The sequence below is a fragment of the Lampris incognitus genome, chromosome 16, assembly GCF_029633865.1.
Source record: "Lampris incognitus isolate fLamInc1 chromosome 16, fLamInc1.hap2, whole genome shotgun sequence".
NCBI classification, from domain to species: domain Eukaryota; kingdom Metazoa; phylum Chordata; class Actinopteri; order Lampriformes; family Lampridae; genus Lampris; species Lampris incognitus.
In genome coordinates this window covers 1,319,685-1,332,035 of record NC_079226.1, presented here as the reverse complement: position 1 = coordinate 1,332,035, position 12,351 = coordinate 1,319,685, and the positions used below count along the sequence as shown (strand labels likewise).

At 40.8% G+C, this 12,351-nt stretch overlaps 1 protein-coding gene across 1 annotated transcript; it reads left to right on the top strand.

Moving 5' to 3' along the window:
- The first annotated feature begins 3,634 nt into the window (after positions 1 to 3,634).
- On the top strand, positions 3,635 to 7,295 carry clec14a (C-type lectin domain containing 14A). Its single transcript, XM_056296001.1, has one exon. It carries the CDS (start codon positions 4,083 to 4,085, stop codon positions 5,289 to 5,291), a length of 1,209 nt encoding a protein of 402 aa, XP_056151976.1. The 5' UTR covers positions 3,635 to 4,082; the 3' UTR covers positions 5,292 to 7,295.
- The last annotated feature ends 5,056 nt before the right edge of the window (positions 7,296 to 12,351 follow it).

Genomic DNA, 12,351 nt, shown 5'->3' with positions numbered 1-12,351 from the left:
TGAACCTCCGATAGAAGTTCGCAAACCTGAGGAAGCTCTGTAATTCCTTCCGTGATGTGGGATCGGGCCAGTCCACCACAGCCTGGATCTTGCGGGGGTCGGCCCGGGTCTGTCCCCTCTCAACGACGAAGCCCAGGTAGTCAACGGAAGGGGAATGGAACCGGCACTTCTCTGCCTTGACGAAGAGCCGGTTCCGGAGGAGACGATCGAGTACCCGGCGGACATGCTGGACATGTTCCTCGAGGGTCCTGGAGAAGATGAGGATGTCATCGAGGTACACCACCACAAACTCGTCGAGCATGTCGCGGAGAATGTCATTCATGAGAGCCTGGAATACCTCTGGGGCGTTGGTGAGGCCGAACGGCATGACCAGGTACTCATAATGACCCCGGGGCGTCTTGAAGGCTGTCTTCCACTCGTCCCCCTTCCGGATCCGGACCAGATGATAGGCACACTGGAGGTCCAGCTTAGTGAAGACTGTAGCCTGGGTGAGGGGCTCAAGGGTGGAACTCATGAGAGGAAGGGGGTACTTGTTTTTGACAGTTATCTCATTGAGTTGGCGATAGTCAATGCAGGGTCGGAGGCCCCCGTCCTTCTTCTTCACGAAAAAGAATCCAGCTGCCACCTGGGAGGACGAGGGCCGAATGAGCCCCGCTGCCAAGGACTCGGAGATATACTCGTCCATCGCGGCTTTCTTGGGGATGGTCAGACTGTACAGACGACTGCTGGGAAGGGGTTCCCCAGAGTGGAGGTCGATAGCACAGTCATAAGGCCGATGAGGAGGAAGAGATTGGGCCCGGGTCTTGCTGAAAACCTCACGTAACTCGTGGTACTCGGGGGGAACAGAGAGGTCGGGAGGCGGGGTACTAGGGGCACGTCGGGGGGATGGGCCGGGAGCAGCCTGGAGACACTGGGCATGACAGGAGGAGCTCCACTCCATGATGGTACCGGAGGCCCAGGCGATGTGTGGCTCATGCTGCACGAACCAGGGGCGCCCTAGGATCACAGGGACTAACGGGGACTGGATGATGTAGAACCGAAGTCCCTCCACATGGTTACCTGCTATGGTGAGAGAGACAGGGTGGGTGCATTGGGTGACGCTGGCCAGGCAGCGCTCGTCCAGCGCGAAGGCCTCCATGGGCTTCTCCAGCGTCTCTAGCGGGATGTTAGCCTGGGCAGCAAACTCTGAGTCCAGGAAACACTCATCAGCCCCCGAGTCGAGGAGTGCACCCACCGTGAGCCGCTGGTCAGCCCAGGCCAGGGTAATGCTAACTAGACGGTTCTGTGGGAAAGGACGGCAGGAACAGGAAAGGCGGCTCACTAGGATCTCCCGGGGCCCCAGTGAGCCTAGTCTTTTGGCCGAGTGAGGCAACCGCTGATCAGATGTCCCTTCTGGCCACAGTAGAGGCATTGACCCGCCTTGAACCGGGCCTCCCGTTCGGCCGGACTAAGGCGCGTGCGCCCCAGCTGCATAGGTTCCTCCCCCGTCGTGGTCTGGGGCGCAGGGGGAGAAACGGCCACAGGGAAAGTGGGGCGAACAGGAGTAAGGATCCTGTTAGGAGTGCTGGACGACTGGGGAATGGACCGGGATCCACGCAGGGCTCGCTCGCGCCTCCTCTCCCGGAGGCGTCCGTCGATGCGGATGGCGAGCTTGATCAGGTCCTCGAGGGAGGTGGGCTCCTCCCGGGTGGCTAGCTGGTCCTTGACAGCCTCGCTGAGACCTCTCCGTAAGGTGACCCGAAGTGACCGGTCGTTCCAGCCGCTCTCAGCTGCAGCCAGCCTGAACTCCACCGAGTAGTCTGTGACACTGCCACTGCCCTGCTGGATACTGCTCAGTCGAGCACCAGGGTCCTGGCCACCGACTGGATGGTGGAAAACCTTCTGTAGTTCCGCCTCAAAGGCCTCGTAGGTGAGGCAGAAACTGGCCTTCATGGACCAGGAAGCAGTGGCCCACTGAGCTGCTCGGCCTGTGAGCAGGTTGATCACGTAAGCGACCCGGGCAGCATCAGACGTGAACATGCTGGGTTGGTGCAGGAAGACCAGCTCACACTGCATGATGAACGTGGCACAGGTCTCAAAGTCGCCATCAAACGGTCGTGGGCTGGAGAGGCAGGGCTCCCGGGGAACTGGGTTGAGCCCCACAGGGTTAACCGGGGCAGCGGGCCCAGGGGGCGGGTTACCCATGACTCCAGGGGCAGGCTGGCCCGGCGGCTGGATGGTGAGAGCCGCCGTGATGGTTTGCAACTGCCGCAGGATCTCTGCTTGTTGGCTCGCCAACGCCGCCTGCTGCCTCGTTTGGTTACCCACACAGGCCTGGAGGGGCGGGACCCAAGTCTGAAGATCTCTCACCGGGCTGGTCGGTACGCTCTCTGTGTCGGCTGGGGTCGTCATGGTCAGTTCCTACTGTTAGGGTTTGTGGAAGACCCCAAGCGCACGACACCAGGCAGAGATGGGGTTAGCCGAAAACTGGCGTACTTTATTCCTTACGCGTACAAATAGTCAAACATAGGAAGGCAATGAGCGACAAGGAAAAAACGGAAAGTCCAAGGGGGAAAAACTCGCGGGTAATCCAAACGGGAACACGGCAGGATACTTCCACGGGGAAACCTTGCAAGGGAAAAACATGAACCAAGGGCTGGGAAGAGTTCGGAGAGAAAAGGACCGTGGGAGGAGAGTAGCCGCTACTGCGGGGAGGTTACAACACGAACTGACAACGGGCACATGGGAGGCCACCAAACTTAAGCCCCGCCCTGATGACTAAGCCCGGCCCTGACGAGCTGATTGGCTGCTGGCCCGGGGTGGGCGGTGCCACGCCGCGGGGTGGGCGAGCCGTAACAAACCTATTAATATTTGCTAAATTTCATATTCATTGTACCAAATTTGCACACCAGCGTCCAAACATTAGTGTATTCAAAGCACTTCTCTCATCCTATTTAGGATCTTTAAAAGCATGTATGAATCCTAAAGCCAGCAAAACCAGAAGACTATGTGAAGAATATCATTTAACTTAAATCCTCTATCTCCAGCTTTTTTCTTTTGTCTTTTTCTTTTTTTATGGATATGTAAATTTTAATTGTGAAATAATTTATATTTTTGTAACTACTTTTTGTCCTATTGTGATGTAATATTTTCTTGTTTATATGTTTTGTTCAATAAAGAAAAAAAAGAAAAATCTACCGGGGTCGTCATGACGACATGACGTCAGCACTGTGATGGGCTATTACGTTCAAGTCCATAGCAAAGGTTGAGTGAAGTTCCGCTCTATGGAAGCGATCCACACATCACGTGTGGCATTCGGCCAATGAAATACTAATTGAAATACTAATTAAAATACTAATTGAACTTATTTAATGTCTTTTTATGCTCTCGTGAAAAAACTCTGGATTGCTTTTGTGTATGAAATGTGCTGTTTAAACAAACGTGCCTTGCCTGTTTGAGATACCAGGTGAACTAATGAAATCCACTCTTTTGCGTATGTGTGTTGAGCATTTTACTCCGCCACCGTCTGGAAACCCGGTGGAGCCGGACCGGACCGGTCCAGTACGGTCAGCTAAGTAGCAGGGAGCGAACCCCGCTGTCTGAGAGCAGCTGCTCTCTCCCTTCCTGTTTAAACTCAGCATTGTTCTGCTTTTCTCCGGCCCGGGTCGCAGCGCCCCGCTCGGCCCCGCTCCGCTCGGCCCCGCTCGGCTCCGCGGGCCACAGGAAACACCGCCTCTTATCAGCGCGCAACACACTTCTGCCCGCCGGGGAGGGGCAGGCGGTGCAACTCGGGGCAGATCTGAGACAGTGAGGGCAGAGAGTGAGGAGTCAGTCTGCTGAGCTGGTTCCCAGTCTGAGCCGCGTGGACGCCAGCAGACACCACGAAGGAAGACATGAGGCTGTTCTAACGAGCGCCAGCCGAGGGGGGTTGGTGTTCTGGACACGTCTCTTCGACACGAGGACGAGGACAGCGCTTCATTCAGAGGACCACTCGGGATTCTTTACTCAAACGTCAGCTCAAACTGACGTTATCAGAACTTGCCTAGAAGCAGACTTTACTGTGGGAGGAAGACCAACGAGAGGGACAGCAGCAATTTGCCAGGATGGACTCCTGGATTTATCTGTTTGGTGTTTTACTGGTGGAGACCGTGGCCACCGAGCTCTATGTTGTTCATATGGACCAGGTTAAGTTCGATGAAGCCCAGGCTCGATGTGCTCCAGACGGTTTCCTCACCACGCTGTCCACCAAACAGGAGACCTTGCAGGTCTTACAGCTCTTCTCAAGTACAGACGGGTCATTTAACCTGTGGGTTGGCCTGAGCAAGGCCAAGAACGAATGTGTCATCCAATACCTTCCTCTGAGAGGCTTCAAATGGACAGTGGATGGGAGTCAGAAGGCAGCGGCGGTCTCATGGAGGGAGGAGCCTTTGCCGATGTGTACAGGGACTCGCTGTGCTGTGCTGTCAGTGGAGATCAATAAAACGTCTGTGACCAGTTGGGGTCTGCGTCCTGTTTCCTGCAAAAACAGACATCCTTTCATCTGTAAACTGAAACACAGATACAGAGGACAGGACAAAGAGACAGAACTCCAAAGACCTCCCCTTCAACCTGAAACTCCATCTGAGGCTATACCTGAAACTACACCTGAAATTAAACATGAAACTACACTTGAAACTACACTCAAACCTCGGTTCACACCAGCACTTGAGTCAGAGGTTCAGGAATGCCACAATCCATTCATTTCCGGGGCACGCTCCCTAAGCCCTGACCCGGAGAACCCCAGAAGAATGACCGTGGAGTGCTGGTCTGGAACCATCTTGAAGCTGACGTGTTCCAGAACCACTGGCAGATGGGAGCTGAATGGGTCAGATATTGTCGTTTGTTGTGGAGACGGATACAAGATGGACAGCAGAGGGAAGTGTGTGGACGTGGATGAGTGCCGCACCAGTCCCTGCAGAGGGGCCTGTATGAACACTGAGGGCTCCTTTCAGTGTGTCTGCTACGACCAGGAGGGGAACCGCCACATGGAGGGCTCCCCCGCCTGTTTGCAACCAATTGTAGATCCTCCACATGCAGGAGATGACCAGGCCGGCACACATGACTTCTCTCTGTCTGGAGTTCTTACGCCGGTGCTGATAGCTGTCGGGGTTCTGGTGGTTTTGGTGGTGGTTGTGGTTTTTGCAGTGAAATGCTGTCGGATGAGACGGTCCAAGAAGCGGGGTGTAAATAAGGCCCAGAAGATGACCATGAGGAGTAAAGAAGAGACTAACAAGGATTCAGTAGAAACCACCAATGAGAAGGAAGCAAGATGAAGAAGTAAAGATGTGATTTGTGGGAAGTGGATCAAATCAAACGCTAGAGTATCTATGTGAGGTTTGAGTGACAGCCAGGTGATTGACAGGTGGATGTCATAGATGACACTCTACTGGTAAGGCAATGAGCTGCTATGTCCTATGCAATAATGTACAGTCCTGCTATTTACAAAAACAACCCACACTTTTATCCCTAAGCTTAACCCTAAACCTAAGCTTAACCCTAAACCTAAGCTTAACCCTAAACCTAATCCCAAATCGAAACCTAACCCTAAACCTAAATTTAACCCTAAACCTAAACCTAACCCTAAAACCTAAACCCAAGCCTAACCCTAAACCCAAGCCGAAGCCTAACCCTAAACCTAAGCCTAACCCTAAACCCAAGCCGAAACCCAACCCTAAACCCAAGCCTAACCCTAAACCCAAGCCGAAGCCTAACCCTAAACCTAAACCTAACCCTAAACCCAAGCCGAAACCTAACCCTAAACCCAAGCCGAAGCCTAACCCTAAACCTAAGCCTAACCTGTTGATATGATGTGTGAAGGAAAATGTTTGAAATAGTCATGTGACTCATAGTAGTCTCTAGATCATAACAACTGTATACAGACAGACGTCTGTCTGTCTGGTGGATGAAGGGAGAGGGAATGGACGAGTGGCACAACAGGAAATGGCGGAATGAGGGCAGGAAATGGTCATTCCAGGTCTATAAACACATACTGTGTTCAGAGGGAAACCTCAGAGGATCATTAGGCATGTTGACGTCCTCAGACCGAGGACAGATGTGCAGACGTGATCTCAGCACTCAAGTTTAGGGATACAACAGAAATAAGACAGAGCCACACAGTCACATGACTCGGTGCATCGACTGTCCCCGTCAGCTTTTTACAACGTTACGACTTGTCGGGTGTGAAGAGTTTTTTGTGCAACATTTTCATGTTCTGTTGTGTGCAAATCGTTTTTGCTCAACACATTTTCATGTTCTGTTGTGTGCAAATCGTTTTTGCTCAACACATTTTCATGTTCTGTTGTGTGCAAATTGTTTTTGCTCTTTCCTTTTCTCATCTGAAGTAATTCTGACTGGATATTTTGTTCAACATCCCCAGTGAATCCATAGCGTTGTGTTAGTACAGTCAATACAGTTAGTACAGTCAGTACAGTCAGTACAGTAAGCACAGTCAGTACAGTAAGCACAGTCAGTACAGTCAGTACAGTCAGTACAGTCATTACAGTCAGTAGTCAGTACAGTCAGTACAGTCATTACAGTTAGTACAGTCAGTACAGTCATTACAGTCAGTACAGTCAGTACAGTCATTACAGTTAGTACAGTCATTACAGTCAGTACAGTCATTACAGTTAGTACAGTCAGTACAGTCAGTACAGTCATTACAGTTAGCACAGTCAGTACAGTCATTACAGTCAGTACAGTTAGCACAGTCAGTACAGTTAGTACAGTCATTACAGTTGTCACAGTCAGTACAGTCATTACAGTCAGTACAGTCATTACAGTTAGCACAGTCATTACAGTCATTACAGTTAGTACAGTCAGTACAGTCATTACAGTCAGTACAGTCATTACAGTCAATACAGTCATTACAGTTAGCACAGTCAGTACAGTTAGTACAGTCATTACAGTTATCACAGTCAGTACAGTCATTACAGTCAGTACAGTCATTACAGTTAGCACAGTCATTACAGTCATTACAGTTAGTACAGTCAGTACAGTAAGTAAAATCATTACAGTTAGTACAGTCAGTACAGTCATTACAGTTAGTACAGTAAGTACAGTCATTACAGTAAGTACAGTCATTACAGTTAGTACAACCATTACAGTTAGTACAGTCAGTACAATTAGTACAGTTAGTACAGTCAGTAAGGTCAGTACAGTTAGTAAGGTCAGTACAGTTAGTACAGTCAGTACAGTGAACTGTATGAAATGCCTCATGTTGTCAATGACAGTGTGTGTTCAGTCGCCTTGCATAATTAATAAAAAAGTTAATAAGGTTATGCAGAGCTTTGTGTGTTTACTGTATATTTTTACAGTATTTTTAACCACCATTGTTAATTTGATTTGAGCCCTACGCCCAGTTTGGATGTGCAGCAGCTGTTGTATGTAAATGATTAGTGATATGCGTGTTCATGAGGGAAGCTTCATTACTGCAACGTTATATAAAATGTATAGTATATTGTATAACTTGTATAGTATATTATGGCATGTACAGTATATAGTATAAAATAATAGTATAACTTGTATAGTATATAGTATAACATGTATAGTATATAGTACTATATAATAGTATAATATGTATAGTATATAGTATAACATAATAATATACCATTTATAGTTAATAGTATAACATCATAGTAGGACATGTATAGTGTAAAGTATAACATAATACTATAACTTTATAGTATATATTATAAAATAATAGTATTTATTGTATACAGTATAACATAATAGTATAAAATGTATAGTACATAATAGTATAACATGTTTAGTATATTGTATAACATAATAGTCTAATATATATAGTATATAGTATAACATAATAGTATAATGTATAGTATATAGTATAACATAATAGTATACCATTTATAGCATATAGTATAACGTTTGTACTATATTATAACATAACATTATATTATAACATAATATTGTAATATTACTATAACAAAGTTATAGTATATATAATATATATATAATATAGTATTTATAACATGAAGTTATAGTATATATAAAGTTATAGTATATGTTATAGTATATTTTATATACTATAACATAATATTGTAATATTAACATTATACTGTAAAATTATAACACAATAGTATAAAATGTTATAGTACATAGTATAAAATAATAGTAAATCAGATATAGTATATAGTATAATATGATAATATAACATTTATAGTATATAGCATAAAATTTATACTAATACACTGTAAGATAATAGTATAACAGTTATGCTAATAAATTATAACATAATAGTATAACATAATAGTACATAATACACATACATAGGTGTCTGTGAATGCTCTCATTCATCCAGGTCATGGTTATCCAAAGGAAATTGAATCGAGTGCAACTGGACTTGGTTCCTGCCTTTCTGACTAGACCAAGCTAGTCTGACTGGCTGCTGATAATTGTGGAGTACAAAATGTACTCCATATGCACTCCGTATGTACTCTGTAGTTTTCCACTTCTCTGTGTGTATGAAACTTCTCACTCACTGCGGACACACATACCAACTGTTATCCTGCTTGCCTCCCCGTTGCCACATCCCAGGAACTGCCTGGTACAGCAAAGACAGGTGCAATGGACCCACAGACACACACCGGACACAGGACATGATTAACGTAGATGTTTTCCTGCATTCCTTTGTAAGACAACACCTTGGTTAATGCAAGGAACATAGGGTATGACGCGACGGACTGCTCTATAAAAAACCACTACCTCCAGCTCAAGGTAGAGCATATCCTGACAGACTGACTTCTGTGACTATAGGACTCTCCATCTGCAGATGCATTAAAGATTCTCTGTTTGCTCCAATATTTGTCCGATGATTATTCTTCCCAGAGGTTGCTGGGGCAAGAGCTCATTAAAAGGATAAGAAAATCCACAACATAATATCTGAGTCTCATCACCAGCCAGTCAGACTAGCTTGGTCTGGTCAGAAAGGCACGAACTGAGGAAGCCTCTTGGATAAGAGGCCAAACGTCTTCACGGATATATACCAAGTCCAGTTGCACTTGATTCAACTCCTTTGGATACACATACATACATAATGGTACATAGTTTAACATAATAGTATGACATTTATAGTTTACTGTATAACATTTTTAGTATATAGTATACCAGTATTAACATGTATAGTATATAGTATAACACAAAAGTAAAGCCTTCATACTACATAGTATAACATTTGTACTATCATATTATAACGTAATATTATAACATTTATAGTATATATTATAACATAGTAGTATAACATTAATAGTATATAGTATAAAATAATAGTATATTTATAGTATATGGTATAACATTTATACTAATATATTATAACGTAATAGTATAACATTTATAGTATATAGTATAACATATATAGTATATAGTATAACATTTATAGTATATAGTATAAGTTGTATAGCATATAGTATAACATGTATAGTATATATTATAACATAATATAGTATGTAGCATAACTTGTATAGTATATAGTATAACATGATAGTATATAGTATAACGTAATAGTATAAAGTATAATATATAGTATAATTTATAGTATATAGTATAACATGTACAGTATATAGTACAACATAATAGTATAACTTGTATAGTATATATTATAACATGATAGTATAACACGTATAGTATATAGTATAACGTAATAGTGTAACATGTATAATATATAGTATAATTTATAGTATATAGTATAACATGTATAGTATATAGTATAACATAATAGTATAACATGTATAGTATGTAATATAACGTAATAGTATAATATGTATAATATATAGCATAACGTAATAGTGTAACATGTATAATATATAGTATAATTTAATTTATAGTATATGGTATAACATAATAGTATAACTTGTACAGTGTATATAGAATAACATAATAATATAACATGTATAGTACATAGTATAATTTATATAGTATAACAATAGTATACCATTTACAGTATAAAGTATAACATAATAATATAAATAGTATGTATAGTAAATAGTATGAGTTAGAATATATAGTATAACAAAATAGTATAATATGTAAACGATTGTGTTATACCATTCCTGCCATTGAAATTCAACATCCCTCTCATGTGGATTGTACAACATGTATAGTATATTTAAAGTATGATTTATAGTATATAGTATAAAAAGTATAACGTTTATAGTACATAGTATAACATGTATAGTACACAGTATAATATAATAGTATAACATTTTTAATATATAGTATAAAACAATAGTATAACATTATAGAATATATCAAAAATAATAGTATAGTATTTATTTTTAAAGTATAAAGTATATTAGAATATTTTTAAGGTTTAAAGTATAACATAATAGTATAACATGTATGGTACATAATATAACATAATAGTATAACATGTATAGTATATAGTATAAAATAATAGTATAACATTTATAGCATATAGTATAACATTTGTACTAATATATTATAACATAATAGTATAAAATTTATAGCATAGTATAAAATAATAGTATATCAGATATCGAATATAGTATAACATGATACTATAACATTTATAGCATATAGCATAACATTTAGACTAGTACATTGTAACATAATAGTATAACAGTTGTGCTAATAAATTATAACATAATACTAGTATAACATAATATTAAATAACATAGCTAATAGACATACATAATAGTATAACATGTATAGTATATAGTTTAACATAATAGTATAACATTTACAGTGTATAGCATAACATTTGTAGTATATAGTATAACAAAATTATAACGTGTATAGTATATAGTATAACATAAAAGTAAAACATTCATACTACATAGTATTACATTTATACTAATATATTATAATGTAATAGCATAGCATTTATAGTATATAGTATAAAATAATAGTATAACATTTATAGTGTATAGTAAAACATTTATACTAATGTATTATAACGTAATAGTATAACATGTATAGTATATAGTATAACATTTATAGTATACTAGAAGAACCCCGCTACAATGTAGCGGTTTGGTTCTCCACACGTCTAAATCTCCCTCCTCTTCATCCTGCCAGCTAACCGCCTTCCCCCTGCCCCTAAACACCCCCCCCCACTCCAACTCCCTCCCCCTAAATGCTCAGAATCATCTGAAATGCCGAGAATAGTGGGTTTTTAGCAATTTTTAGAAAATGAATATTTTTGCATAATTATTATAATTATTATAATGATATTCTAATTTTCTGCTATTTTTCTGGTCCTCTCTGGAACAATAGCTACCACCTCCAAAAAAAATTAGGATCACAACTGCATTTTTGCAAAAATGCATATATTTTGCATAATGCCAAAAAATTTCTAAGTCCCAGAAATTTTTTTATATAGGTGAAAAAAATCAAAGATGCTCAGAATCATCTGAAATGCCGAGAAAAGTGGGTTTTAGCCATTTTTAGAAAAATGCATATTTTGCACATTTATGCATAATTTTAATTGTCTGGGATTTTTCCCTTACTCTCTGAGACAAGACCCACCACCTCCAAAAAGAATTAGGATCATAAATGCTTTAGTTTTCAGTCCCCCTATCTACACTAACTAACACACACACACACTAACACCACACACACACACACACACATTACGGAAATATATGAGTAGATAGTATAACATTTATTCTAATATATCATAACATAATAGTATAACTTATATAGCATATAGTAATACATAATCATATAACAGTACAGTATATGGTATAACATAATAGTATAACATGTATAGTATATAGTATAACATAATAGTATAACAAATATAGTATATTGTATAACATGATAGCATAACATGTATAGTATATATTATAACATAATAGTATAACATTTATAGTATATAGTATAACAATAGTATAATATGTGTAGTTTATGGTATAACAATAGTATAACAATAGTATAATATATGCAGTATAGTATATAGTATAACACTAGTATAACATGTGTAGTATATAGTATAAGAATAGTATAACATGTGTAGTGTATGGTATAACAATAGTATAACAATAGTATAATATATGTAGTATATAGTATAACAATAGTATAATATGTGTAGTATATAGTATAACAATAGTATAACAATAGTATAATATATGCAGTATAGTATATAGTATAACAATAGTATACTATGTGTAGTATATAGTATAACAATAGTATACTATGTGTAGTATATAGTATAACATGTGTAGTATATAGTATAACAATAGTATAATATGTGTAGTATATAGTATAACAATAGTATAACCCAGCCACTGAGGATGCACAAGCCAGTGCATCCTTAGTGCCGGTCCCAAGCCCGGACAAATGGGGAGGGTTGCGTCA